This window comes from Prinia subflava, chromosome 9, assembly GCF_021018805.1.
Source record: "Prinia subflava isolate CZ2003 ecotype Zambia chromosome 9, Cam_Psub_1.2, whole genome shotgun sequence".
In the NCBI taxonomy this organism is placed as follows: Eukaryota; Metazoa; Chordata; class Aves; order Passeriformes; family Cisticolidae; genus Prinia; species Prinia subflava.
Genome location: NC_086255.1, coordinates 14,958,824 through 14,986,405, shown reverse-complemented (window position 1 = coordinate 14,986,405; position 27,582 = coordinate 14,958,824). Strand labels below are relative to the sequence as shown.

The 27,582-nt window shown below is 36.6% G+C and overlaps 1 protein-coding gene across 2 annotated transcripts in view; it reads left to right on the top strand.

The window, feature by feature from the left end:
* Nucleotides 1-27,582, top strand: part of DNTT (DNA nucleotidylexotransferase) — an 81,773-nt gene that overhangs the window by 36,350 nt on the left and 17,841 nt on the right. Inside the window, exons 8-10 of one of the 2 annotated variants that reach the window (XM_063405575.1) lie at nt 11,368-11,470; nt 17,194-17,457; nt 18,906-18,989. In XM_063405575.1, the coding sequence (XP_063261645.1) occupies nt 11,368-11,470; nt 17,194-17,457; nt 18,906-18,989 (451 nt within the window). Of the gene's footprint in view, nt 1-11,367; nt 11,471-17,193; nt 17,458-18,905; nt 19,921-27,582 lie in introns of those variants that run through there. The other variant, XM_063405574.1, reaches the window with a different exon arrangement.

The window sequence follows — 27,582 nt, the reverse complement described above, 5'->3', positions numbered from 1 at the left end:
AAAGGAAAAAGCCTTTTGAAACACTCAAGAGAATCAGATAGAGAGAATTAAAATGGGTGAGGGTTTGAATTCATGTTTTTGATCTACTGCCAGAAAGCTTCAGGATAGCAAAAATTGTTTCTATAAAGTTGATTGTTAATTTTGTTAAAGTATCAGTAGATAAAAATAACTTTTACCTTCTTTAAAACAAAATATTTTATCTTAAATATAAGCTTATATATATTTATGATATTCTGAGTAAATAAAACAGAAATATAATTCTGAACCATGCAATTTTGTCTTGGACAAAAAAAATTTCTAAACTAGTAAATGGAAACCACCTTAGTTGCAAAATATTTTTTTTACTGTTTGCAAAAATTAAGGCGTGACAAGCAGTTTAATGAAAGCATTTTTAATATACACCTTTCATAATTAATAATGGAGAATTTAAAAACTTATTTCAGTATATAATTTGAATGCAGCTAACCATTCTGTGTTTTCTGCTGCATTATTAATGATGTTGAAGAGATCACTAGGTTATTGTTCTAGCAATATATCTCTCACTTAGCTGAGGTTTTGGTTTGCAACTAATGCTTTTTGAAATGTGGCACCTGAGCAGCTGAGATGGAATAAAAAACTGGAAAGTCTTCTGACTTTTAAATCTAGAATGTCAATGCATTGCAAGCATTTCATCCTTCCTTTAGGTATTGGGAGTACCTATATAATCTATAGCCAGCTCTGGCCATATTTCTTCTCTGGCAGAACACTAGCAAAATGTGGATAATGCATCTGAATTGGTCTTGAAGTAAAGTAATAACTATACATAATGGCTAATCCAGATCTGGAAGGGCCCAATGCTCTCCCAGTTTGTGGGAGTCTGTCCTGCAAAGTGCCAGTCACCAATTAGCTCCAAAGACAGAAATACTAAAAACCTTAACTTTCTCTTTCATCCTCTCGTATTAATTTATTTTTGGATAGAGGTAGAGGTAATTTTCTTTACATTCCTTTCTTAGTGGTTGTTATTATTATTATTGTTGTTGTTGTTTTGTTTATTTGGATTTGTTTGGTTTTATTGTTTGTTTGGCTTTTTTTCCACTAAAGTACCTCATACTCTGATAATTCACCAAAATACCTAACAGCGGAGTACACTGATCTCTTAGTTCTGTTCTTCAAAATTGGAGGTAGTTGAATTTCCTTGTCTCCCAGTCTGCATAGTTCTAAAGTTATCTTTAAGGATTTTAATTAGGCCAAAAGAAACTAGGTACTTCAGGATGTCTGAGCAGGTCTAGTCTGAGACAGCCTCCTCTTATAAATAATAAAAACATATCTTCTCTCCAGTCAAGTCTGATTTCTCAGTACTTACTACATATTGGAATATGTTCCTTTTTCCCTTCAGGTTTCAGAATAATTTAAAACTGTAAAATGACTAGTAACTAAGGGTGCTGTACCATTGCCTTACAGGCTGTTACTTAAGAGTGAGAAAGCTTTTTTCCAAAGAATGTGCTGACAGAAGGGTTCACATATGCAAAACTAGTTAGCTGTTTTAGAACTAAATTCATCTGCATACCTCACATTTCAGCTGAATATATGAGATGCCAAATCTGCATCAATACTTATTGGTCTGTATGTCTTTTTCAAACAGTGTTGAAATGGTTTTGTTTTGTCATTGATTGGCACTGGGCAAAATCTGTTTATGCAGGAAGTTTCTATGATGTAATTTGAAATGCTTGATTGAAATTAAGTGTAATTTAAAGGATTTGCTAAGACAGCAAAAGCAAAACTTCTGCAATGTATTTCATGACTTTAAATAAAACTGTGACAGTTTGGTATGGTACATTTCATAAGCTTTAAAGCTTGAAATTACATGGACAGCTTCCAGGTACAGTTGCGCTATTTATATGAGATTGAGACAGCACTTGCAGTGATTCAAAGCTTAAGCATAGTTTTGTTTCGCTTGGTGGAATAGTGAATTTACTGTAAATAGAGGATTCAGAGAGGCTAAAGCTGTAAGCAACAAAAAGTCTTGTGTGCAAGCCAAAAGTGATAAATATTCAGCATCAAGGTATAATTAGTGATGGCCATGTCCAGGCACCAATGTCATGGAAGGAAGACAAGTATGCTCTTCCCCTAAAGGAAGAACTTCTTGCTTGTGTGAGTGACTGTGCACTGGAACAGATTGCCCAGAGGCTGTGGAGTCTCCCTCACAGGAGATATTCTAGAACCATCTGGATGCAATCCTGTGCAGAGTACTCTGGGGTGAGGCTGCCCCGGCAGGGAGGTTGGAACAGGAACCCACAGGAGTCCCTTCCAAACTGACCCATTCCATGAAAGCCAGAGGACAACTGCACCATCCAGGCTGTGCAACCCTTACAGTCCCCAGAGAGAGCCATACTTTCTAAATAACAAGTAGGTGACTAAATTCTTACATGGGCCATTATCCTATTTTGTTGTCTTAGTGGAAACCAGACTGGTGGAAGTCAGCTTTGTGAACTATTTTAATAGTGTACAGTAAATCTGGTTGAAATACAATTTTACAACTATTTTTCATACAAATTGCTTTTCTGTTTTGAAGAAATCAGAAGTTAAGGTTGGAGAGAAGTAGTTTGAGCATGTGAATAACAGGTGGTCTTCCTCAAGATAATGTATACAAAAATAAATGAATCACTTTGTTTTTAATATTTTTGCTTGTGGTCAAATTTTTTTTTAACAGTTCTTCAAATTTTGAGGTCCATTCAGATTTTCATGTTGTTCCATGACTGTGGTTTTCTTAGATACTAGTGTATAAGAGAATCCTTACACAATCTTATTTTGAACCAAATATGCCTTGAACTATTTGGCTAAAGGTACATAGAAGGCAATGTGTAAACACACTATTCACCATTCATTGTTTTCACAGGGCAGGGAAATATTTTCAGGGTTTTGCATAGAATATGTTTAACACATTAAATAATTTAAATGCAAATAATCTAAGATCAGTGAATAGCTCTAAGTTTAGCTACACTGGTCATTTAAGTTGAATAACTGTTTTCTGATCTTTTCCTTTTATTGCATTAAATTAAATATCTGTTAAAGCAAAACTTACCAGCATGACATGAGGAGGAGTACCTGAGTGTCTTGTACTCTGAGATTTGTCTACTTTTATTTTGGGTGATAAAAGATACAGTCAAGCATAGCATGACATACTTTGGTCTTTGAAAGTGCATTTAATGAGACGAGGTGAGTGCCGTGAATTACTACTTTTTTTTTGAGGCAGTGCAGTCACTGAGGGTGAAATTACGTTTCAAGTAAATTTAAGTGCTATTGCACAGTTTTTTCACTGGTCCTCTTCACTTCAGTGATTTTTACCCTCAGAACAAAACTGGTAGAAATAACCAGTGATAGGGTCCCTTCTGCTGCAGTTGGTGATCCTCCTTTCTCCTGACTTAATACAAGAAGATCTTTTAAGTAATTTATTCTCTGCATTGTTAGATCTTTTCCTAAAAGATTTCTTGAATAGAAGCTCCTGATGCACAATAGCAGTGAAACCAAAAATGCTTGTTTTGTGTATCCTATATTAAAGTTGTATTCCCCTATGCTGTCTAGTAAGGTTTCTGATCCTAAAAGGAAAGGATTTTTCCTAATGCTGCTTCATTGCAGAGCTGGATTAGCTTCAAAAATAAAATAAATATGTTCCACAGCCATGGAAAATGGGTTATGCCTCCAGTGAATTAGAATTACTGTTACACTGGGCAAGAAAAATAGCATTTTAATGAAGTGCCCACCCTCAAGCAGTTTTTCCAGAGAAGATACCTGTGAATCTTTGCCAAATCCTTACATAGTTCAGCTGAGTTTATGTTGAATTACTTGGCTGGGTGAAGAAGCTGCTATCTGCTACCTTTGGCAATTCAAACCTTTGTAGAAGCCTGATTTATAGCTCCCCAGGGTAACAGTTCTCAGTTTTCACTATGCTTTTATTTCAGAGGCAGTGTAACCTAAATAGTTCTATTAAATTAATGGGAAAAGTAATTCTGCAGACAAAGCCATGACAGTGATTTTTTTACCCACGAATTTCTTCAAAATTAATCAGGGTAGTTCTCATAACTGTGTGGTATCTTTTCAGTTAAATATATCATTATTTCAGTTTTAATTTTAATTCTCTTTGCTAGTGGCAGAATTTATTTCAGTTGATTTAATTAGATTATTGCTATTTTAGACACTATTCAGCATCCTATTAAACCATCTTACAGATATTAACTATACCCCAAAAGAACATTGTTATGTACAATCAGGGAAGAATTAGCCCCCAAGAGGCAGGAATTCCAGAATTTCCTTTGATATAGAATAAAGACTCTCATTCAGTTTGGATTTAGAATTCTGGAACTTTTCAGCTCCAACTTTTTGTCAGCTGGTTCAAACCAAGTGCAGTAGGGTGACTGAAAGGCTGAGCCATGAACTCAGAGTCCAGATATAAAATGTTAACACAAGTATCTTCCCACACTGGCACTTTTCATCTCCACAGGTGTTTATTTGTGCCTTACCACCTATGTAGCATTAGAAAGAAACAAGAATTAATTTTGACACTTACTAAGAACCACCAGTGTTAAACTGCCTTCAAAGGCAATTAGGATCTAAGTTAAATAACCAGGACAGCAGAAATGATCTGAAGAAGCCCAACCCATATCTATCTTCTACAGAGCCCTGATCAGATCTTGGTTTATTGTTTTTCCTCATTACTTCAAGCATGTTGCTTTATTTCTGAAAAGCAGGTTCTGACTGTGTTGGCATTCACTGAATCAGGGGGCATAACAAACCACTGCCATAGATACTTGCAGTGTTAAGATAGGGAGGAATCTTCTTGGTTATTATTTTTTAATAACCATGCTCAAAATTGTCATCTAGTACTTGTTATTAGTTTTTGAATAAAGTAAGCTGGTAATCTCTACAGCTTTGTCTTCCTATTTGCTACCCTGTCCTTCACTGGAAGGCTTTCCCGAGTTTTAATTCTGGAATCAGAGTCATCTATGACTCTTAAGACTCTAAACTTAGGGAAGCATAATATGGCTTCATGTGATAAATGGTATAGATGAGCCTTCTGCCTAATCTGACGAACTATAAAATGGCATCTTGCTTTAGGCATCTTCATTGATCTTATGTCTTTGTTGGGTTTGAGGTGGAGATCAAGCACCAAGAGAACAAATGAAGCTGGGGCTAGAGTTTGGCATGTTTGGGAGCCTCTGGTTTATTCTGAGTATTCCCTCTTCCCCTCTCCCTCAGCTGACAAAAGTAGTCACTGCACAATGTGAGGCAGGCTTGAAAATACATTTTGTATTCTGCTGTCTCTGCTTTCCCTGTGTCAGTGTTTTTGGATTGTTAACTTTGGTTGAGCTGCTTTTGCACTTCAGTGAACATTTATTTTCTTGCTACCTACTCTATATGTATGTGAACCACCATGGCATTGACACAGTTGAATCTAAATGTTGTTTTGGAATCGTGGAGCTGACTGGAATATTAAGGAAAACTCCTGAGCTAAAGTTGAAGTGATTTGAGGAACAGCTTATGTGTGGTGTACAGAGCTTAGCTGGTCATTTATGCTAGCAATGGGCTGGGACAGTATTAAGCTGCTGCTTAGGCTGTTAATACTCTCTACAGTCAGAATTTGTCAGAAACTCCATTTTTCAGAATATGTAATTGAGAGTTTCTGAGGAAAAAACTTCAAATAAATGTACAGCATTTTATTGTAATTTGGAAGATAATTTCCGTCACAAACGAAATAACCTTTGAACTTCTTTTGACTATTACCTAGTTCCTGTAGCAAATGAAACAACCATGTTGCAAACATAATAATTTCTTCCATTTGACAAACTCCTTCAGCATGAAATCAGTGTTTCAGAAACCCTTGCCCAGGTCTGACTCTGCTCATTTCCTGTCTGTGTACTATTGTATAAGTAGCAAAGGTTAATGTTCTTCAGAGTCAATAAAGCCACTTACTCTGGGTCCAGACTTCAAATCAGAAAAAAGGTTGGGGGTAAAAATGTACTGGAATAATAAATTTGTGATTAAATTCTGAATTCAGTAAATTCTCTTTAGGCAGTATATTCAGGGAATTGTACTTATTGGTCTACGTTGTAGACCACTGTTTTTTTATTTTATTAGAACTCCAGTAATTTATGTCTGAAGATGGGACACTATGTAACAAGGTTTTGAAAAGCTGTAGTATCAGATCTAAGAATTATTCTGTAGCTATTTTGCAATTGGTAGAATTCTTCTTCTGTCAAATAGCAGGATTTTACTTTCTGTGTAATAGTTGTAGCACTGTCACACTCCAGTACTCCAAGCTCAAAGAATGTTTTTTTCTCTTTATAAGGGGTTTATACAAAAAAAATATGTAGTTCTTCATAGTTTGACTGACAGTAACTCAGAATTATTTTAATATCTGGCTCTAAGAAATTGTCTATCCCCTGTTCAACGTCTCAGCAAAGACTGCTTAATAAGCAAATCCACAGACGTGCAGACTACCTGGGATTTGGAATAGAAATGTATGTTCCTTTTCCTGAAAGGCACATGTTGATTGGAGATAGGCTGTAGAAGCAACTTAATCAGGACTGCAGTTATTAAACAGAATTCCTGTGCCACTTCTATTTGGTCAAACTCAACTGATGTCAAACAATAATTCTACCTTGCTGTTACAGTGGGAGTTACATGAGACCCAGCACAGAGGATACCTCCCCAGAGTAAAAATATGGCCTTGATATCAGAACAGAAAAAAAACAATGTTTGTGCTATGTGTACACATGTGTGCATGTTCCATTAGAGCTGCAATTACAGGTTTTACTGTGCATGTACACTAAGACTCATAGGGTTTCATGCATTTTATGGTATTTATAAATTATTTGTTTGCTGTTTCTAAAATAGGTTATTCTGCTACTTATTCAAGTGTTCTCTTCACTGCTCAAACAAAGGATCATTGTGCTATATCACAGTATTTTCATTTCTTCAGCTGTGTGTAACCTTCTGCAACATTTAATTCCTTTTCCATTGCCACACAATCATCACTTCAGCAGTTACATTTGTTCTTCTTAGATAATTATGCATATTACTCATCTATATTCGAGAAAATCTTCAAATGTCCTCACATATTTTTAAATCACTTGGGGACGTCTGTCTAGAAGCTGTCCTCCCTCCATTTCCTAAAGAAGAATGCAGAGAAGATGATGCTTAATTTAACCTAAAATGAATTCCCATATTTCTTTCAAGAAATAAAGGGTTTATCATTATTTTATATCAACTTCCAGCATCTTAGCTAGAATCCAGCTTGCTATATAAATGAATTTCAACTGGATTGCTTTTAATCTGAGCTCTCTAGAAGGAAGGGAGAGTTAAATCCTCTGATATTCTGTGCAGACTCTCCACATGCTCTGTGAGGCTCACTCCACATAGTATCAGTCTGAGATTACTTTTACTGATTTTCCTAGCATTCTCTATCAGAACACAACTATGGAATAAAATGCTTAGGAAAGAGATAAGGAAAGAAATCATTCCAGTTTTATGGTGAATATTGGCTGTATTCCCAACAGCAATTCCTGTGGACTGATTTTTTTCACTGTATTTCCTGATAGCCATCACTCTCCATAACATATTTCAGAGTTTTTTTTTTTTTTTTAATTCAGTGTATAGGCTACATTTGTCATGGCTAAAATATTGATTAGTATCTGAATATCATAATCAATATACTATTTTAGTAAATACAGTCCAGTTTCATCAAACAGATTAGCTTGGAACATTAGCCAGCACCCAGTATTTGAGAGTTCATGTCTTCCTCCACAATTATTATTTTTCCACATTTTTGACAGGAGTAAAAAGTTCAGTCACATAAAAAGAAGCTTCAGAGGCCTATGCCAAATCTGTTTATGTTCACCATTATTTGCACCCACTTCATTGTGCTGTATTTTTGCCACTGAGTGTATGATTTGAAGATCTATAATGTAATTAATCATATGCAATTAATTTGCTGAATACCAGGAACCCCATAAAATTTATGCTTCTTTAGGATTTATTATAGTTGATCAGACATTGGAAATAAGCACCTGTTAGTTGTCAGTCTACTAGGTTCTTAAATATAGATGCTTGACTTTGTGCAAATGATTTGTGTTTCTGATTGAACACAATTAATAGTGCACTGTCTTTTATTGTCTGCAGGCTTGAATAAATTATTAGAACAAAAGGTAAGCTGCAATTTCCTTTCTTTAAGGTGCTGATTTTCTTATAGCTCCAGCCCAGCAAAGATTTAGGTTTAAATTTGAAGAGAAGAAAAAAGATGTAAGTGGATCTGAATAGGAAATCCAAACCTAAATATTTTCCTGTTCAAAACTTCAGAAACCTGAGCTCCCCAGCTCTGTTCGTGATAACTTTGCTCCTGGAGTACCTCTGTGCTCCTGGTTCACCAGAGCTTCAGCAATTTCCAGTATAAGCAAATAATTTTCCAGATCCTGCTTATGCCCAGGTAGAATGTAGAAACTAGAGAGATTATCACAGCCATCTCATAGGAGGTCTAGAAAATAGACAAGTTCTGTGCAATTCTCATATATGGTGAGAGGGTGTATGTTATTTTTACTAAAATGTCATTGTGGCTCATTTTATTATAAAAGAAGTACCCACATTTTATTGAAAGTCTTTGTGATTAGAGTATCTAAACTGTGGTGTGCCAGAATCAAATCCCTGCATCTCCCATCATTGATTAGTGTGCTAAAAACACGAGCTCAGGTGGGTTTCTGCCACCCTGAGATATTAAATGGGGGATTGGTAGATCCAGAGGGAATGCAATGTAGCACACTGGCTAGGATGCCTTTATAGTGAGGAAAATTCTTATGACCCTGCTACCTGTACCAAGCTCTGGCTCTGAGTTTTGTATTTAACAGCCAGTGAATGACAAATAACTTGGGTACCCATGATTTTATGTTTGTATGTATGCACACACAAATACATACGTACATGTGAAAAACCCTGCTCCGCTGAAATCACTGGCCACCTTCAGCTTCAATAGTATGATTATTTGAATCCATGTATTCCTTACTGCACCATTTTGCATGATTTACAAGTTGTGAGCAATATATGTTATACAACTTTTTAATTTACTACACTGGTTTCTATTTCAAGGAAAACAATGCATTTTTCTAGGCTGAAATACATTGTTTGGTATAGAGTAGTAGTGGCAATTAGACTAAATGTCCCAGTAGCAGCTTAACAATTTCAGCCAGAAATTTATCCACTGTGAATTAGTCAAAAAGGATCTGAAATGTAACCCTGACAAGAATTAATATTGTGGGCTGAGTTTTAAAGTATCTAATTTCACAAAAAAACCACCTCTGAGAACATTTAAATAGATACCCTCTGTCTTGGGAAATAGAGGGCCAGTGAAGCACCTTGGATTTCCTGTGGCTTGTGGGTTTTCCTATTGCTTGATTGATGCAGAATTTTGTAGATGTTGTTAAGCTAAAACATGTACATGTTGAGGAAGCATTGGGAATCAGCTTCCAATTCCACCAGCTTCCAATTTCTTCCTTTGATTTCTTTAAAAAATGTTTTTAAGCAAATATTCTTATGCCATGCTGCATCTCTAAGATAGGAATAGTAAATTCCTTCCCTTTGAAAAAATATTTTGAGACATTTTAGTAAAAAGTGCTATGTAAGTGCTTTGCATTATTATTGTAATTTTAGAGATAATGAATGGCATCGTACAAAATAACTCAGTGTTACATGGAATACTAAATATTTTCTAACTTTTTGAGTTTGAATTGCTGTTCAGTTTCTAAGCCTAGGCTGATGCTTTGTTTGAAACCTCTTTTGAAATCATTTCCACCTGTTTAAGCAATTTCGACTTTGCTGCAGACACAGCACAATAGTTGCATTATAGTGAGTTAGACTGCTTGTCAAATGCAAACCCAGACTTTCATCTCCTCACAACTTTGTGCTAATGCTGTTCAACTACCCATCAGTTAGATGACTTCCTGTCACACAAATGGCTGTTGACAAGTCTGCCTGTCTGTTCTGTTCCTACAAATTTCCAAATTTAAGAAACCAGGTTCAGTTTTAGGCATTATTTTAAGGGAATAAATTATTTAATGAAATTTAAAAAAACCCACAAAGATTTTTTGGGTCGCACAGTTTTATTTTCATTGCTTGAATAGCAGTTCACAAGTTCTCTGAATACCTGACACAGTGTTGACTGAAACCGTCCTGAGCTATAACATCACATACCCTTGTGAACACCAGCAACAGCAGACTTTTCCCATAAACACATGAAAAACATTTGGAAATGTGCTACACATAAGTGTCCCTACTCCAGATTTTGGGTGCTTACTCCACCATCTCCATAAAGGAGAATTATTCTCATTGCAGAAATATCTTCTCTGCTCATTTTTCCTTAGGCTGGACTGAAGGCACTCAGTAAATGTGTATGCAGTTCCTGTTGTAGTACCAGGACCAAAGTTAAACCTTGGATTAGTTCTGCAATAGTCAGATGAATTGCACTGTGAGATAAATTTTCATGTGTTCTCAAACATTTTATAATTCTGAGGGGAAACATTCCAGTAACTTGCTTTTGCCTGTTTTCCAATGATAGCTATGTCTTAATCAGATTTAGGTTTAACACCTTTGGAAAGTAGATGAAAGGCAAGCTGAATGCTTAGACTTAAACAGAGAAAAACAAGAGGTTATGACATAATTTTTCATTAAGAACATTGGCAATTAAATTTTGTGTGCATGGATTTAATTATGAAATCCTTAGTGCGTGTAATGAACAAGCTTTAGTCACATTAAGGATGAACTGTCCTCAAAAAAAAAAAGAAATCAATCTTGATCTCTGTAAAAAGCATTATTATATTTTAAAAAAATGCAAAGTATTCAAAGGATTTATATCTGCTGTTAAAACAAACAATAAAAATGTTCATAATCACAGTTTTGTACATTAAATGTCCATCAAAAGCAAAGAAGAGTATTTAAATCTGTGGTAGCTTGACTGGCAAGTTTATCTGCTGTTACTGCACTGGATTCATAATATATAACAGTATTTTGATTATGTATTTTTTTAAAAACCAAAGATGACTGAAATCTTCCTTTCTGGGACTTAAGGGGAAGAAAGAGAGAGATTTAACATCTGAAATTAGATTTGTAGTATCTAGTTGAAAAACAGAAGACATAGATCAAAAAATTGTAATTATTATTTTATAAAGAACACTAGTAGGCCCCATAATAGAAATAAAAGATTCCATTTTGGTTATGTTTTAAACAACATTGCTATCACTTTACTCTGCAAATTTTTTTGTAATTCAGCAAAAATACTCTCTTTGAAAACAGAGAGAAATTCAACAGGAACTTAAGTCTTTTAATGTCATTATTATCTATTCCTCCTAGGGGTAAGAATATTGGACATGACATAGATTTTTTGATCACCAATCCAGGACCAAGGGAAGATGATGAACTTCTCCATAAAGTTATTGACTTATGGAAAAAGCAGGTATGAACTAAAGAGCACTTGGCCAAAAGAGACACGTTTCTAACTCCACTGAGTTAAGCCTGTATATTTCTTATAGAATGTCATACTCCTTTTTGCAGCTGACTGCAATATTTTGGAGCAGGATATGGCTCTATTCGGTTACTAACCATGATGATCTGGATCTTTAGCTCCAATTGCTAAAGTTGAAGGTTATGGTAGAAGGGCACACACATTCTGTAATATCTTACCCTAAGAATATGCAGCTAGTCAGAGGTGAGAAATCAGGCTAGGTAGAGTTTTGAGAAAATTGTTCTTATACTTTGAAAAAATTGTCTCTGTGTTTAATTTCTCCTTGAGGTTGGGAGTTATTTTCCCAGGGGAAGCTGCTCCTGGGAGATCCAGCTTTAAGCGTAGTGGCTTTGGGTGACCTCATGGTGTGAGGTGAGCAAATCTGAAAGCTTTGGCACCAAAGCTCTGGAATTCTGGCTTCTTTTCACCCCTTTAATTAGCAATTTTCTCAGCTTCCATTGAAATACTGAAAAATTGACATAGTTTTCCATGATGTCTGTATTTGGAAGAATGCACACATCTTCAAGGTCCCTTCCAACCCAAACTGCTAGAGGATTGTGTCATTTCATAGAGGAATCACTCATCTAACAGATGGATTGTTTTGTTTTGTTTTGTTTTTTCTATTCAGCTCTTCAGTTTCCAGCAGCTTTAAATTTGGAAGTGTCTCAGTTATTCCACATGCAGGTAGCTAAAATGTTCCTGGGTCAGAAAAATACAGTATGTTGGGAAAATAAACTTCTGTTTTTCTTCTACTTTTCTAGCCAGCTGAGATATTTTTCAACACTTGCTACCAACACTGTTCAGAGAAATGGAGTACATTTCAAGAAGTGGAAGGCCAGCACCCTGAGGTGACTCATGAAGTGCCTCACTGCTACGTCAAGTCAGCTTTCAGTGCAGACAGGCTGCAGAGAATGCTTTTGAATAGATTCTTGAGCTGCCTACTTTAATTAACGTATCATGGGTTAACACATGACAGATTCAAAACATCCAACTACACAAAAGCTTATATGACAGAATAAAGTTATCTGTTTCAAGGGGGTCAAAATCTTTCAGCTGGCTTTAATAGAAGGGCCTCAAACTTGTTTTCTTTCCTGGTAAAATGCAACATTAGCTGAGTTCCCTTCCAGTTGCTTTTTGGTCTTTGAAGTGTTAACAGACTATTATTATTTTTTTAGATTTTTCTCATTTCTCTGTGGAAGCTGTATGTGTTGGAGTAGATTGATAGCAGGTATTATTTAGACTATGCAAAAGCAATGAAGCCATGGCAATTAATGAGTGCTGAGGAAATACTCTATTCTTATCATTTTATTATTAATGTATAGGTCCTTTCATGGTTAATATAATGCTTTTACTGTAAGAGAAGTTGCCTTTCTTCTTAGGTGTCATTTTCCCTTCTTAAGGACACTTGAATCTCTAGGAAACTCTGTATGGGTCCTCCCAAAATCATGTTTATTATAACAGAGCAGAAGGGAAAAGTGAGATCAGACCAAGGCTAGAACCTGCCTTGAGTGCAGCCTTTCATTCCTTATTTTCCACTTACGTTACTGAGAAAAATGGCTGTGATCTGACAGGTCTGACAAGTACTAAAGTTTTTCAGTTCACTTTGAGCTGCTTTCATCAAAAGGAATTAAAAGGAAAGAAATTGAAAATTAATTGTTCTTGTCTTGTTAAGGGGGTTCTTTGGAGGAGAGGAGTGTGGGCAGGGTATGGGAAGTCCGGGGTGGCCAAGAGTTTGATAAAAAGATTAGGATTCCTCCAGAAACCCCAGCATGAAGAATGTGTCAGAAGCCATAGAAACCAAACCCAAAAAAGCTGGGTGTAGTTTAAAGCTATGAAAAATGATTCCTTGTGTTCTCTTTGTCCTCCAGATTTTTCATGGTTTATACTACTAGTTACAGTACCTCTCTACTGTGGCATTTGTAATATACAGGCTTTTACTGGCACTACTGAAAAACAAGCTGCCAGCAAAATCAAAATGCAAAAAAGAGAGAACATTTATACACCTCTTGCCTTTTTATTATCTTTGATTTCTAAGGGAGAGGAGAGGAAAGAAAAAAAAACCAAATAAAGCACTTTTAAACTTTTCGCAGTAGTCTGCTTCACAGCTTGCCACTTTTGTGCTACTGCTTCTAAGCCCAAATTAATCAATGTACATCATGGAGGTCATGATGTTGACTTCCTTTTGGCAGCACTGAGTGAAGGATTCCACAATGTTTAACTTCTAAATTATGGACCACAGCTTTAAATAGTTTAAAGGGCCTTTTTCTTACCTGAAAAGTTTAGTGTTACAAGATCCCTCTATTGAAAGCTGCTGAAAATGAAGTGGCTAAATCAGCACCATCATGCTCTTTGATGCAGCACCACCAGGGGTAAACGGGCTGAGGAACAGAGAAAACAAAGTCTTCAAAGCAGAGTGGCAAAATGGAAAAGCTGTGATGCAGTACACAGGTTATGGTCTTAATGGTTCCAAAAAGCCTCATAAAGAAAGTAAGAAATTACTTCTGTGGGTTAGAGCTTGAAAGTCTGTGGCCAAACAGGCTGGGCCATCTGTGTCGATGTAGCTTCATTCACATACTGTGAAAAAATGCTTTCATTTTTTGCTGAAAACCTGTATAGCTATATTTAGCACTGTTCCTGTCATATCCATTCTTTCAACAATGGAAGTGATACTCTTACTGCAGGCACTCCTGCACTCTTCAGTTTTTCCCTTTGTATTTGTGTAAGTATAATGTTGTATTTTTCTTTTGGCTCTGGGAACATGAGTAATGGAGACATCTGCCTGTGCTTACCTATTTTAATATATTACTGGCCTGATTTAAACTATAGTATTCACCGTTGATAAGGTGATCAGGTAGGGAAAGGCTTGATGTGCCATTAAAGAGGATGGTGAGGAGCCAGTAATATTTCTTCTTTTGCTGGAAACAGATTTTTGGAAAGAGGGTTCACAGGAAAGCCACACATTCATTATTAAGTGACAGCTGGATTTTGCCAGCAACAAAACCTGTTTCTAAGACAAGACACACAAATGATTAAGAAGCCAGAGGAAGGAGTCTTTTGTTTCAGATGAAAGAGTGCAAAGGATGCAGAGCTCCTTTGTGGACATGTATTGTCTCAGCTTTCTTCGCCATGCATTATGAACTTTTTTGCTTCACTCTGACTCAGACGAGGAATTTCTTACCTAAAATAGATTATTGCAAGGTGGTTAGAGCCCTGAACATGAGAGATCTTGGCTTAAATTTCTTTAGAGAGAGAATTGGGCTGAATGTGATTATCCTGCTTGTGAGGTTGTTGTACAAAGTAGGCAGAAGTGTTCCATTTCCTGCTGTGTTCTAAGTGAAGATCCAGGGAATAGCAGCATTTCCTGAGATATCTGAACTTTCTGGGGTGTGTTGTATTCCCTGTCTCTCTGTCTCTTTATCTTGCACAGCAGTGCAAATGCTCATGGCACAGAGAGGTGAACACCTTCACTCAGGGATTACAGTGCTGATCTCTCCATTGCTGTCAAAGCCAGGCTGCTCCAGAAGTGCTCAGAAATAGCTCATTCCAAAACACAGGGAACTTCAAGATGAAAAAGGGACCAAGGCAGCTGCAGGATTATGCAGCACCTGCTGGGTTTTGCATTGCTGATCAAACCTTTGATGCCATTTTCTAATGACTTCTTATCCTAAAAGGCCTGACTTCTCCCATGCATGAGTTCCTTTAGCTCTTCCACTTTAGAGAATTTCATCTGTCTCATCTGGGTTGAGATTTTTCCAAATTAACATGCTACATCCTATTTTGGATTAGATATAGGAATATTATTGAAAAAAAATCCAGTTTCACTTTCTTAAACTAGCTCAGAAGGAAATTTAGAGCAACAACATACACATTTCACAAGAATATATTGGATTACATTTTCAGATGATATAAAATAATCCTACTTAGCTTTAATATAATAAATCCAGCTACCAACAATTATGAATAATAACAGCATGTAAAACTAAATATAGGATAGGATTCCATTTAATTAAAAATGACTGAGAATGCTACTGACTGTGTTTGATTGATTTTTCAGTGATTGATTTAATATTTTTCTAAAAAGTCATACTTTTTTTAGTTTAAACATGGATTTACTCCAATATCAATGCTACTGATGTGCCAGCACTCAGCATATTTAAGTGAAAGTGTGCAGCCATTCTAAAAATGGAAAATTGTTGAGGGTCTTAACATAACTGTCCTAAAAAACACATTTAGTTTTGATGGTGTTGTAAATTTGAGAAATTAAAATGCCCACATTTTAAAACTTGATTTTGTAAACAAGACCTGCAGCACTTTATGGTGTATGGATCAATCTGAAATGTGCAAAGAGCTGCAGATTCCCTGACAGTGAGTAATGAGAAAGCTGCAGCTCTGCAGCTGGCAGTGGCCACAACTTCACACAATCTTCATAGCTGACTGCCCCTTCAGGCAGTGCTTTTTCCAAATGTACCCCAGTGCTGTTTCACCTCCACTTTATGGGGTGATGGTGATGTCCACTGTCTAATTATACCTGGTTAATTGGAAACACTATCCCAATGCGTATGACCTAGGCTTTGGCTCCTATTTAATGGTGATACCCAGACTTCTGGTATAAAACATGTTGTCCCAAATCTCCAAGAGGAAAAAGAAAAATGAAGCAAAAGATAGGAAAATACTGCTAAGTAGCTAATAGATTTTTATGGAAAGTGGGAAGAATATTGGTGCTTAATCAAAGTGTGAAGTCATCAATTAAAGGTCAAATATTAATCATATTAAAATTATTTTTATTAGCATTAAAAGCAACAAAATTAACCTGAAGGGATGATAAAAAAGAGCAGGAAAATAAGCAGTTATGCATTAACATTCAACAGCTGTTTTGAGTCTATATTTGGAAAGAGCAAGCATCAGTGCCTCGTGACATTGGGGTAAAATTAAGAAAAAATTGCTGGTTTAAAGATAGATGTTACAGAGCACCTGCTAAATTTAAGCATTTTCAAATCAGGAGACTTGGAAACTAGTAACCCAAGAGAAGAAGCTACATAAGGAGTTTTCTCATATCAGTTTATGATAAATCTTCATAATCAGGAAAAATTCCAAACAAGTGAAAGCATGCCAATTCAAATAAAAGAGTTGTCATTAAAAAGTCTGGCTCATTGACCAGTAAAAAGACCTGCACCTGATTCCAGTAAAATAATGGGACTATTAATTTGTAATTATCATCAACAAAAAGTTGAAGGCTAAAAATGTAATAATACATATCAATGTCTCATTGTGGAAATCATATCTTGTTAAGTCTTTTTGTTATGCTTTTTTATTTGGGCCAGAATTATAGCTCTAAGTGATAAAAGTAATTTTGTTACTGTTAAGTATTTTCTAAGGCATTTAAGATCTTGTCATGTAAAGTTACCTCACCTGCACTAAATAAAAGAATAATTAAAATCTGTTTTTTAATACTGAGGTGTTCTTCCAAAACTCAGTTCATTTTTACCTGGGACATTAAGGGGTCTTATCTGGAGACCTTTTGTCCTGGTTTTGTCCTTAGCCCAAATTTGGCCTGGCACAGTTCCTTGTTTACTGAAATTACATTTCACATGAATTTTTAAGACAACTGTCTAGAAACTCTGGAATGACAATAAAATCGGTTTAGCAATTCAATGTGAACGATATCTTCTCTTTAGGGCTTACTCCTTTATTGTGATATCATTGAATCAACATTTGTAAAGGAACAGCTGCCAAGCAGAAAAGTTGATGCCATGGATCATTTTCAGAAGTGTTTTGCAATTTTAAAATTGTATCAGCCAAGAGTAGACAACAGCACTTGCAACATGTCAAAAAGATTGGGAATGGCAGAAATCAAAGACTGGAAGGCAATCCGTGTGGATCTGGTCATCACCCCCTTTGAGCAATACCCATATGCTCTGTTGGGCTGGACAGGCTCCAGGGTAAGTAACCACAACAGGATATTTTCTTAGCATTGCAAACACATTTTTGTTGTTGCAGGACTTTTCAGAGTTCATGGATTTAAAAAAAATATTCCTGATGGCCACATGTCACATTTCATGCTGTCATCCACCCCTGATCATGGGTTGGAGCTGATAAATTCATCACTAACATTTATGGATATCTCTCTAGGAGAGTTAAGATCTATTTTCCTTGAAGATTACTGTTTAGGTTTATGAACTGGAGACTGGGTTTTTGGTCAGTTGTGTTGTCTTTTTACATCATGATACTGCTAACATGCAATTTAAATGGTTACTGACTAGAGAGATGATTTGGAAAGCATCACATAATTTTACAGGAAATTAAACATTTGAGGAAGAGATGTTCTGAATTGGAACTTTGTTTTGTAGGAAACTGAAAACGATTTGACACCTTTTTTTTGGATTAGATCAAATGTTTCGTTTCAGTTGCATTTTAACTGACTCTTTTAAATAGTAAAAAAATGGAAAAATTTTAGAATTAGACATTAAATTTGAACTAGAATAAAATATATTTTGATTTTGGTTTTAATAAGAAAACTTGAAATAATAGCTACTTTCACAATAGACACTAGTTACCTGGCATAATATAAAATAGTACACTATTTTCAAAACAAAAAATTCTACCTAATGCAAACTCAAAACTCAAATGATTAATCTCTCTCCAGACAGAATTACTTTTCAATCTGTTCTGCATGCTTGCTTTCTGATGTTCGTTTTTTAGGGAGTGTTTACATGGTACAATGGAGAGCTCCTGAGCCTGCTCTGAATGATCTTTTTGATGTGCTGGAAGCAGTACTGGTGCCTTGCCACTCTGTTCTTCTCAGGTTAATTGGAAGCAGGATGGCTTAGACCGGGCAAAATGTTGAAATTGATGTGTTCTCCTGCTGGGCTTATGAGTTACTTCAGTCACTTTTTTGAGATAACAAAATGTATTTATTTGGACTTTGGATTAAGTTCTGCAGACTTTGGCATCCTTTCTTATCCTGGAGGTGTTTGGCAACTTAAAAGCCCTTCTCTCAACTCTGTAGATAGGTGTCTACACTAAAAACACACAGTGTGGGGCCCTTTGGATGAGTAGGCAATGCCTTCCTTTTTCTCTGCCTCACTGAGCTCCTACTCCCTGTTGAGCTAATTCACCTACAGACAGTGGGAGCCCATTTCAGGTTTGCTTTCTTATACTGTGCCCAACTACTCTGAGAGTAACCAACTGAAATAATGGATGATTCCCTATCAAAACGCTTCCTTTCAGATGATTGATTTTATCAGACTATATTCCTTTAATAGAGGTAATTTTTACTCCTTAGTTTAGTATCTGATTTGGCATTAGAAGGTGCAAAGGATAACAGTTTTGGTTTGTGCATATGTTTGATATTTCTGCATATGTTTGATATTTGCTGTATCTTTGACAGCAATTTGGACGTGATTTGCGGAGGTATGCTGCACATGAAAGGAAGATGATATTGGATAACCATGCATTATATGACAGGACAAAGGTACTGTCTATTCTCAGAAATAAAGCTAATGTGTTTTTATTTCTGAGTGTGCATTCCCCGTTATTTTTTTATATTCAAGAATTAGAATATTTTGTCTTGATTATCCATTTGGTGGTAAAACGGTTCCACTTTCACACAATTTAGTTTCACTGGAACAGTCTGATTAAATCTGAACAAGTAACTCTGGAAACCATTTTTTTTTTTTTTTTTTGGCAATTGTGAGGTAATTCCTGAAATGTAACAAGAAACATGAATTAGACATTTGTGTTTGATAGGAACTGTGCAGGCTTTGCAAAACTGAGAACAACCCATCTGCGAGTATTTGTAAAAGGTACTTCCCTGTCCCATTTCAGAAGCAAAGATCATTTCTGTGTCCCTGGCACACTTTCAACCTGTATTGGTCTGACATTGCAAAGGAAGAGGGGATATTGAGTGGTACAGGCTCAGTTAGAAGGCTTGAGGAAGTTTTTGGAGGGTATGACACTAAGTTGGGATTAGGGATCATCCTGCTTTTAAAGTCCTTGCATTCAGAAGTCTGTGTGGAATTCTGTTTAGTCAGACTTGGCAGCCTGAGGGGTAATTGGCATAATTTCTGGTATAAAGGTTCTTGGCTTCAATTGTACTGCATTTGTCTGTCTTCATGTCTGTATTTGTATTAGGCCATTTAAATAATAAGCAAAAATCAATACTGAAGATGCTTATTGATGTCTTTATAGGGAAAGACAAAAGTACCATGTCAAGATTTTACATTAATCTTTTCTATATGTTCCTTATATAATGGAGATTGCTTTTAGCACCCCTACTTACATGCAGTATTGTTTTATTACTTCTTTCTGAGATGCAGGAGTGATCTAAGCTATCATTCCATTTCAGCTGTCTCCATATGTGCACGTCAGCTCCAGATGCTGCTATGGCATCCTCAGCTCACATGGAAACCTGGGGAAATTATTGGGCTAATTATCCATTTAGTCAGATATCCTGTCTCCAGGAATTGTCAATACTAGATGCTTCAGAAGAAAACATAAAATCAATAGTAGATAAATATGCTATCATGTGTCTAGAGGATGTTTCTTCACAAACTCAGGGATGATGTCAGCATATTTCTGCCTGTCTTTTATATTTAGAAAATATTCAAAATATGAACAGTTTTCTGCAACATAATATGGTTGGTGATATTATCTGCATGTTAGTATGTGCTCTGTTCACCCTTTTTGGGTGTAACAGAAAATGGCACTAGGGAAAACCAAAGAATTGAGGAATTCCAGGGTTATTTTTTGTATGCAGCAAAAGTTGCCTGCTTGGTCTATGAGTGTGTATCACTACATCTGCTGCTTTTATTCAGAGCCCTGGGGCTTTCACGGGTGCAAAATGCACACTTCTTTCATGAACAACATCAGTTAATATTATTTTTTCTTGATTATGTTTAGGCTTTATAACCAACATACCATTAAAATCTTTCAGGGAAAAAAAATGAGTTTCCATGTGTTTTTGACCAGATTAGCCAGGATGATTCACAGATGAATGATGAGTTTATCGTCACAGTTTCCTCTGGGAAGAAAGGTGCTCTTGTCAGACCAAATTTTGAAGCAAAGAGCTGAGGCAAAGAAAGATTGAAGATCTTAAACATCCACTGATTTCAAGGGCCCTGCATTTGCAGTATCTGGCCTTAGGTTTCTCCTGTTGAGTATCTGCAAAATTTGAAAAATACAAAGAAATGTGTATACCCATGTTGTGGTTTCCCAAACCATCAGCTGTAACTGTGACTTGATCTCCAGACCTTCTCTATGTCTGAGTCTCAGCTTAAATTTCCTCAGTTCCTCAGTTGTACTGCCCAAAACTGAAGAAATGAACTTAAAGACAGGGCTGAGAAGCAAAACTCAGAAAAGTTTCCTTATTCTGTATCACAAGGCAGGAGCTCTTGACAAAGGCAAAGAAGAAAAACCAGCAAACCAAAAAACCAAACCCAAAACACACAGACCAAATCTTCAGGGAAAATTTCAACTGTCTTGACCATGAAATACTTAATTTCCATATATCAAATGAGGTACATGATTGTTCAGCTGTCCCTTTCAGGGAGGGACCCTCGCCCCCCAATGTCTGGGTCTGGCATTTCTCATTTAATCCCAAACACAGCTAGTTTGCTTCCAAGTTCTGGGTTTTTTTGCTGTAAACCACAGATGCACTGCAGATTTCAAACACCAGAAGTTGTGTTAATATGTTGACACAGCAGAATACTGTTCTCGTTTCTGCTGCAGTCTCAGAAATAGCCAAATTACATTAGCTGATTTTTTCCACACAAAAAGAAACTTTTAAGGCAGATATGGAATATGAAAAATTTCAGACCAGGAAGCCCTGAATTTATAACCTGCTTAACACAGGCTCTTTTTTCAAGTAGTATTATTCTAACAAGAAGCAGAGAGATGACTCTCTGGCAAGTACACTAATATTTATCAAATGTATAAATTCAAATATATTTAAAAGTTGTTTTTAACTTTATAATTTTGTAGTAAGTTATTCCCACAAATGACAGTATGAACAAAAACCTTCCATACTGCCACCCAGTGTGTAATAAGATCAGAAATGTGCATAACCATGCATACAGCAATGGTTTCTAGCTACGAAATTTGATGGCCCATAGTGGAAGAGGGGAAGTTTGCAGTGAATTGTGTGGCTGCCAAGGTTGATTCATTTTTAGGGTCATCAGAGTTGTAAGCTTAAAATAAATGATAAAAATAATTCTTAATTTTACACAAGGGAACATATGCCCAATTTGGAAAATGTTTAGGGTTGGTTTGGGTTATTTTTTACATTAAGCTATGAAAAGCAGCAATGGAGGACACACAACTGACACCAAGAGTGGTTTCAAGCATCAGCACTTTATTATTCCCCAGTACCACCTTTTAGACCCTTTTTCCTTATGCATAACCCCTGTGTGCCCTTTTACTCTTTTGTGATTGGTCAGTACAAACCAGCATTCCCTGCTCCTTTTCCTTTCATGCTGTTCACCTGCCTTACCTTATCGGGGTGAGACTGCCTGGAGCACTAACTCTACTCTTTTACAATCTATTCTCCCATGGAGCGGAGAATCTGTTTTATTGTAATCCTAGTGCTTTTCTTCTAAAATTATTTGACTCGTAGGGAACAATAAAAACATGGGTATTTTATCTGTACTGTCTCATAAAATTGTATTGGAACATGAACATTTGTATTTCATAAGTACATTTCTCTTTGTGAGAGGAAATCTTCCTTTCTTATAGCTAAAAAAAATCAGGGAGTAGATATCCCTTGTGCAAGCTGCTCAAAATCCCTCAACACAACCTTAATTAAGGCTAATGAGGCACCATATGTGAAAACTGAAACTCATCTTTTCCATATTTCTCCCTTTATCTGGTGAAGATAGGTTATTTTATGTCACTGGCTCTGTCCAGGCCGACAAACCTTCATGCTCAACTCTGACAGTCACTGGGGCATTGACTGGGGTAGGATTTGGGAGCTGGATCAAATCCTTTTGCTTCATTCTTTCTCTTATATTAGTCTGTGTATGTGTGTACAGCAAAAGGGATAGGAAGACCAGGAAGAGTCAAACTATTTCTTGGTCCTGCAGAGGACCAAGTCCTTTCCTTAAAAAACACTTGCCTGTCATCATTTAAAAATTTTCAAGTCATTATAAGAAGTTAATAAATCATGCTATAGCAAATATTATTTGCTCCTATTTAATTTCTGTTTGGCGGAATATAACTGTACTTGTAACAGAATGTCATTCATTACAGAAGAAAACAATTCCCTGATTTGCTCTATATTTCAATATATAATTCAGTATACTTTATTGTTCTATATTAATATTTATCAGCCCTTTGGCACAGATGCTTGCACTGTGGCCCACTGCTTGAAACATGATGCATGTCACAGAATCCCAAATTCCAGCGTTCAAAGGGTTGCAGCAGGAGAGAGTCCTGCTTTCTTTAATGTATTTCCAGAGGGATTCTGCCAGGAATAGGGAGCATTAACACAGCAGTTAGGAATCAATTACATAGCTTTGCAGATGGGAACAAAAGGAAGAGAAATTTTCTCCAGGGACTCATTACAAAGTTACACTGTGAAATTATTCCTCAGCCTTGATTTATTTTTTTTCTTTCTAGTGTGAATCTTTTTCATATGTTTGTTGGTTTTGGAAGACAGTGTGCAATTGTCAAACTAATGACTTTTTTCAGTTCTGTAATAAGGGCATTTTGTAGATCTTCCTTTCATATGAAAATTATGACAAAAAATTGAAAATTTGCTACCAATTGTTTGTCAGCCTCTTTTACATAAAAAGATGAGTGTATGTCCAAATCTGTCTGTAGAACTAAAGGTATGGAAATCAGCACTTTTATATACCAGCCTGAGGTGTGTAGTTCCTGTGATTTACATCAGCTGGAGGTCAAACCTTACCATGCTCCCCACTCTTACAGAATGGAGTTCATTGATCAGCCATGAGGAAGAAAGAGAAGTTGTACATTCCCCATGTCTTGTGGTATTATTGCTGCTACAAATGGCATGACATTTTTATGAATGGGCGGATAAAATTCTCCTTGTAAAACTTTCCTTATTTATGAATGAACAATATGCTCTCTAAAAAAATAGAAATGTTTTTTTTGCAAAACAAATTTAAAAAAATCATTTTTCTGTGTGAAGCATAAGTCAAGTCAGCTGAACAATAGGCTCTTCCTTAGAAAAATTAAGGTCCTTAGTCTGTAAACCAGAACATAAACAATTGTTTTGACACTCCTCTATGTTAGATTAGGAGGCAATTATCCCTTAACACACAATAAAAATTTTTGGGTACAATGTGCATTGTGTCTGGACTAGTGATGTGTGTACTAGTGGCAAGTTTTGACAACATCCTGACAGCTTTCTACCTGGGTGAAATAGAGAGAGATCTAGTGGATCTAACTAAAGAAGATACAGCTCCAAAGCCTGTTTTATTTTTAAATATCTGTATTTTAGATTAATTATCATATGCTTATAGGAACATGCACGAGATGTGTGATTAGTTTCTTTTAATGTTTTATTATCTTGAAAGTGATTTTTAAAGTGGCTGGCAAACCACAGGACTTCTATTCTTAAAGAAGGTGTCCTTGTGGTATGAATGCCCCTTCTCCTTATCAAAAACCCGGAATAAGATTGAGGAACTACAGAGGTTGTTGGTGGCTTCACCAACTCTGGTGCTGTTAGCTGGAGTAGAATATCTTTGCATGCCAAGTGGCCCTGTGGAGAGTATCTGAAGCTGGACTCTGTTTCTGGATTTTTGCACTGGTGTTAGAAAGACAAGATTGCAGGCTCCAGGCCTGTGGAGTCAATGAGCTCAGGGGACTCTGGCTCTGAAGTACTTAAATTGACTTATTTGAACTCAGGGTCCCAGCAGCCTGTCAGGCAGGTTATTGAGAAGATGTGCAAGCTGGCAGGAGCTCAGAGAGGCTTTGATTTTTTTAAACTGCCTGTTAAGCTAGGTTCTATTGGATTGTGACTTTTTTCAGGACAATATTTTGATAATTGCATCATTTTTATGGAACATTCAGGATAAGTGAGTAGGAAAATTCCAACGAAGTAAAATTCACTAGTGTTTTGCTGATTAGATCTGTTCAAAGGGCAATGTGGCATTATTTTTGTGTGACTATAGATGTGTTACATAGAAATAGTGTTCCCCTAGAACTCTCTCTTCTCTGGGAGTCCTGGGAAGCTGCCTTCTAGAGATTCTCAGGCAGCCAAATCCATATGTCATCATTCTCTGTAAGTACAGCTTGCTGTGAGGATATCCCAGACTTAACTACAGAAGATGCTTCTGAAAGATCTACTGCTCTGTGTAAAACCCAGCCCTACCTACATTGTGGATGAATATGACTTTTTAAAATGCAGGATTTATCAACCTTTTTCACTATTGCTTCCTAACTAAACTTCCTTATCTGAATTACTAAAAATTAGCACCATTTCCAAATACTTCAGAATCTATAGGAAAATAAATATCTTTTTTGTTTGTTTTAACATTTTGGTAACTATTTGGAAGCTATTCCTTCGAGTTACAGTAAAGAATGAGGATTAAAACTTCCTCACTGTATGTCACACAATTTCAGCTGCAGTGGGGTTCCCTATTGCTCTTTCCTTTTATTCAGAGTATATTTATTTTTCTTGATGCTGTTTGCTGTTCAGCAGCTACTCAGAACCAGCTCTGCATAAAACAGGAACTAACTTTGACTGTTCCACACTAGAAATTCTGAGTGATATATTTCCTCAAATTGTCATCTTTTGGGCATGGAAGGGAGCATGGGAGAGTTGAGCTGAGTGAGTGGTGGGATGAGGTGGGCTGGATGCCTTAAACTGCTGCAGGTACCTTTCTCTATTCCTGTTTCCTGTCAGGAGATTTCTAAGGATGGCGTGTGGAGCAGTTTCATAGCTGGATTGTGGCCATGTAGAAAGTCTCTCTCCTGCATTTTATACACCACTCACCAATGGAAATTCTCAAACCAGGCATGGGATTGGAGGATTGAATTTGTCTAGTAAATTCTGATTTATAACTTCTATAAACCCATATATTTTCACAATATTCCAGAAAATCCCTTTCAAGTATAATTATTACTTTATGCAGTTCATGGTGGCAAAATGAAGTGATGTAAATAATTAGCATTGGTTTTTTTGGTGAAAGAATAGGTGGAGTTCTTAAGGTATAATAGATTATTTGAATTATTAGCATATGAATGTTCTTGCACTGACATTGTAGGTTGATTTTTTTTGTAAGAGAAGGTTCATGAGCTCAGTGTTATTTTGAAGAGTCATTGAGGCAGAAAGCAGTTATTAATTTTATGTCCTATGTAAATTTAAGATGGGAAATAGGTCTCTTAATGTTTTCTGTTAGAGAAATATTGGAAAAAATATGACATTATACAGATGACTGATTGATGATTGATGACAGCTTTGCATTTAAAAAACCTTGTATGAATTTGGATGGCATGAAATGTTATTTAGCTGTTGAATAACAAGAGAGGTTGTTTATATAACTGTTCTGAATAACAAACTCACAAGATGCTCTGAAAACTTCATAATGGGGCCCAGCTTTGCAAGCCGTTAAGTTCTGTGCAATTACACTGAATATAGTAAGATTCTGTGTTCCCAGTTTTTTAAAGAGAAAGTTTACTTTTTCTTGGGGAACCATAATAAGCATGAAAGGGGAAATTTATCCTGGGATTTTTTTCCACACTGTGAAGCTCAAACGCAGTAAATTGTCACCACCAGTACTGCAGCCTTTTACCACTTGCCTGCAGAGTGAATTCCTATCTACAAAAACCTGACTGACTCTTCAGGCAGGGCTTGTCCTGCCTGCCTTAGCACGTATCTGTAAATCCAAACAAAGGTGTGATTACAGCCCCAGTAAATGACTATTTTATGACAGTAATGCTCTGCTGAGCTGGCTTCAGTGTCTGAATTCTGCTGCTGCCCATCTTTTGCCCAAGTAGCTGCTTCACAGCCAACCTCCATGTTTGCAGCAGACAGCCCATCCAGCCATGCCTTGAGCTTCAAGCCTCCCTCATAATATTCACATTTTTCTCTGGCTGAGTCTGCATCTGTGTTGTGACTTCTATTTTGAAACGTGGCTTACCTGGCAGTGACCATGCTGGTGCAGAAGTGGTGTTCATGTGTTCCTGTGGTGGCTTGGCTCAGAGGACAGACACTGCTCTGAGGAAGCCAGGCTGATTGCAGGTGGCTGGGCGGTTACCTGCCCTGCCAGAACTTTGCAAATATGTCTCCTAATAAAAAGCCAGCTTTGTTTTTCAAGAGGTATTCTTTCCTTTCACTGCCCAACACATTATTTCTCAAAAACCTGTATCACCAGGAGGAGCTGTCTATGATTTTATAACCTCATTTTGTGACATAAAGTTGTGTAATAGTCACAGTGTTTAATTGTATATTCAGCAGTTACAGTCTTTAAGTCAGTTTTTTGGTATTATCTGAGAAAATCTACTCCACACTACCATTCATTGAAAAAGATGCTTGAAGACGTCTACTTGCACAGTTAGAGACATTTTTTATGATTCTGTAAAAATTGAAAGTTATAGTCTTATTTTGGCAGATGCTGCTCTAAAATTATAAAGTTATAATGGTGATATAATCAGCCTTGAGAACATCTTGATGAATTAAACATGCTGCAGCTGCAAAGTTTGCTTTAGACATCTGCAACAATGACTGGATTAAAGCTACAGTAAACATAAAGATCCCAAATTTATAATATTGATTTCCACTCCTTTTATTGTGCTGTCTACAACTACCTGAAAGGAAGTTGTAGCCATGTGGGGCTTGGCCTCTTCTCCCAGGCAACAGTGACAGGACAAGAGGACACAGTCTCAAGCTCCATCAGAAGAGGCTTAGATTGGATATCAGGAGGCATTTCTTCACAGAAAGGGTGATTGGGCAGTGGAACAAGGCTCACAGGGATGTGATGGAGTCCTCATCCCTGGAGGTGTTGTAAGGAAAGACTGGATGTGGCACTCAGTGCCATGGTCAGGTTGACAAGGTGGTGTTGGGTCATAGACTGGACTTGATGGTCTCAGAGGTCTTTTCCAAC